Source organism: Saccostrea cucullata, unplaced genomic scaffold (assembly GCF_032062105.1).
Source record: "Saccostrea cucullata isolate Sc308-1 unplaced genomic scaffold, CSIRO_AGI_Scuc_v1 ctg12009, whole genome shotgun sequence".
NCBI classification, from domain to species: Eukaryota; Metazoa; Mollusca; class Bivalvia; order Ostreida; family Ostreidae; genus Saccostrea; species Saccostrea cuccullata.
In genome coordinates, this window is record NW_026922405.1 from 1 (window position 1) to 3201 (window position 3201).

The 3201-nt window shown below is 37.8% G+C and overlaps 1 protein-coding gene across 1 annotated transcript; it reads left to right on the forward strand.

Moving 5' to 3' along the window:
• Positions 1 to 1296: 1296 nt before the first annotated feature.
• Positions 1297 to 2827, forward strand: LOC134261737 (C-type lectin domain family 10 member A-like; the record flags this gene model as incomplete). Its single annotated transcript, XM_062744143.1, has 2 exons — positions 1297 to 1470; positions 2048 to 2827. Coding segments are annotated over 2 exons (422 nt in total), but the record flags the coding sequence as incomplete, so codon positions are not given.
• Between the last annotated feature and the right edge of the window lie 374 nt (positions 2828 to 3201).

The window sequence follows — 3201 nt, forward strand, 5'->3', positions numbered from 1 at the left end:
AGGGAATTGAGAACATTCCGCCTCCCCGATGGATGAAAATAACCAGGAACAGACCGTTGAAAGAATGTATGATATGTTACCAGGAAAAGACTCAAGGAAAATGGAAATGCGGACAATGTCACCAATATCCCTGCTGTGAGGAATGTGTGAAGAAACTCTTTGAGACTTCTTACCAGAAATGTCCCTTATGCCGATACAGTGGAAATTAAAATTATTTTTGTATTTTTTCATTGTGAATAAAAATTGAAAAAATCAAAATCTGTGTTAGTATTTTTTGTTTTTCAGTAAAAAATCCAGGTTTTTGTTATTTGTCTTTTTCAGTAAAAAACCAGTTTGAACCGGTTTAGGCTAGACTGTCTAGACTGTGAATGAAAAGTGTGACGTCATAATGACATTCTTGAAATGTTTTGCACACGGCCCCAAAGTATTATACCTGTATAGTTAACATAAACAAAACGTAGTACCAACGTTGTGAATCGTAGTAGCAGCGTATAGTAAAAAAAAACTATATACAGTGTAAACACAGTGTAAGCGGGCCCCCCAGTATTTAAGGGATAGGATAGGTTAGGGTTAAAAGGGGTTAGGGATAGAGGCCTAAGGGGAAATTAGGGATAGTTAGGGTTAGGGGATAGGGTTAAGGGAAATTAGGGTTAGTTTCACTTTTGTTTCTTGGTAATGAGGTTTTCAAAAAATGAAGCTAGACTGTGAATGAATGCGTGACGTCATAATCACATTCTTGTAATGTTTTTTGCACACGGCCCCAAAGTATTATACCTGTATAGTTTAGCATAAACAAAACGTAGTACCAACGTATAGTGTATAATGTAAACACAGTGTAAACACCCAGTATTTAAGGGGGACTATATTTAATGAATTAACCCACCTATCCCCCCCAAATCCACACTCTCCTGACCCAGCTATCCCCCCCAGGGGGACTGTACTGAGTTGATCCGGCTATCCCCCAGGGGATGCACTCAGTTGACCCGGTCATCCAGCCTGCTTCCGGCTAGGACATTTCTGGCTAGCCCACTTCCGCTTCCGCTAGGGCCCACTTCCGCTAGACCACTTCCGGCCACTTCCGCTTCCGCTAGCCCACTTCCGTCCACTTCCGATTAGCCCACTTCCGCTTCCGGTTCAACCACTTCCGGTTATGACGTCACTTCCGCTCTATCTAGACGGTTTATACTACTATCGACGTTTTATTTTATTGCGCTAAAATGAATAAAGGAAGGCAAGAAAACTATTTTAAAAAATGAAAAGAAAAAGAAAATGAAAAAAAATCTAATTGTCTTTCAGTATGTCGACATGGTATGTATACATTTTATGAGGAGACCCAGTCTTGTCTGAGGATCGTTAGCGCCCCTGTGTTAAACTGGACGGTCGCGGAGGGATTCTGTCGACGTGACGGTGGACATTTAGTGTCCATAGATACAGAAAACAAAACTAGTCTGGTCACACAGCTAATAAACTGTAAGAATAACAAACAAGTGTCCATAGATACAGAAAACAAAACTAGTCTGGTCACACAGCTAATAAACTGTAAGAATAACAAACTAGTATCCATAGATACAGAAAACAAAACTAGTCTGGTCACACAGCTAATAAACTGTAAGAATAACAAACTAGTGTCCATAGATACAGAAAACAAAACCAGTCTGGTCACACAACTAATAAACTGTAAGGATAACAAAATATTTTACATGTTTTTTTCAAGATTAAGTACAATAGCCTACTGTATTGTTTATAGACAACACGTTTTACTCATGCAACATTTTAAAATATATATATATACATGATATACTAGATATAATTTAAAGTTTTTAATTCTTGAATAGACGATTAAAAAAATATATCTTAGATACTAGAAAAAACAACCTATTTTTGACAACTGTTCATGCATATACTGAATATGAATTATATTCACACTGGATAAAAAAACTACATACCATTAAAACTTAAGTTAATCAGTAATAAACCTTCAGAAGTCAGACAAAAAAATAAACATGCGGCTTGAGGATACTATGTTATACGGGTATTTTTGTTGTAGCTGGCCGTGGATCCAGCGTGACACGATTTTGGATTGGCCTAAGTGACCGTGAGACAGAAGGGACCTTTAAGTGGATCACTGGACATCCTCTGGTATATTCCAACTGGAACACTGGTCAACCCAACGATTACTACAACAAATGTGTGACGAATTCGTCCGACGCGGACTGCGCCATCACTCGAACAGATGGCAGATGGGGTGATGACTGCTGTGAAACCCCTCATGGATTTATCTGTGAAATCATTTGAATACATTCTACAAACTATACACAATTAAGTAAACACAACTCGATCTTTGAAGATTTTTGAAGAATGGATTTTAATGTTTGCATCAGCTGTTCAGGATTTCTCCCTTTAATTATCACTAGGAGACCTTACTCTGTCTCCGGGAAGTCTACTGATGATTGGAACAATCGATAGCTGTGGGGGAATCATTTTATAATGATAATTAAATATATAAATTGAAAGACAAAAGTCAATTTTTGCAGGAAAACAAAAATGAAGACATTCCTTGCAGTCAAAGTCCAGGGTACATGACATTGTGCATTTATCCCTATTAGATGAAAGATATGGGGATAACGAACAGTATTCAATATCAAAGTCCATAAATCAATACATGTACAAAATAGGAGCGGAGCAAACACAGACCCCCGAAATATCAGAGGTGGGATCAGGTGTCATGGAAGAGAGAGCTTCTCTTGCCTGCCAACCGGTCACACCCACCGTGTGCTCCTTGTCATGATCTTGAAATAACGGGAAAATGCGTCGTAAATTCAGTGTATAAATAATGGACTAACAAATAGTATGAAAAACGTCAATCAGCATTTGACTCAATGATATATTGTACACATGTACTTGTTGACAAAATCATTGTATCGACTATGGAACTTACGAATGGTGACTTTAAACGAGACTGCTGATACTCTTGTTTCATCAACTTGTTTGTCAATTATTTACCTCGCTTTAGAAATTGTTCATACATAGAGCATACTCTTGCGTATCGTATCAACTGAGATATATAAACTCCGTATGCAGGTGATAAAGGTATGTTGCTGCATAAGTAAGGGAAGTCGACGATAGAAAAGTCATCACGTTTATCATAGATCTTGGTTGTTAGATTACCATTAACGTTTCTTTCAAGTAAAATATCCAAGT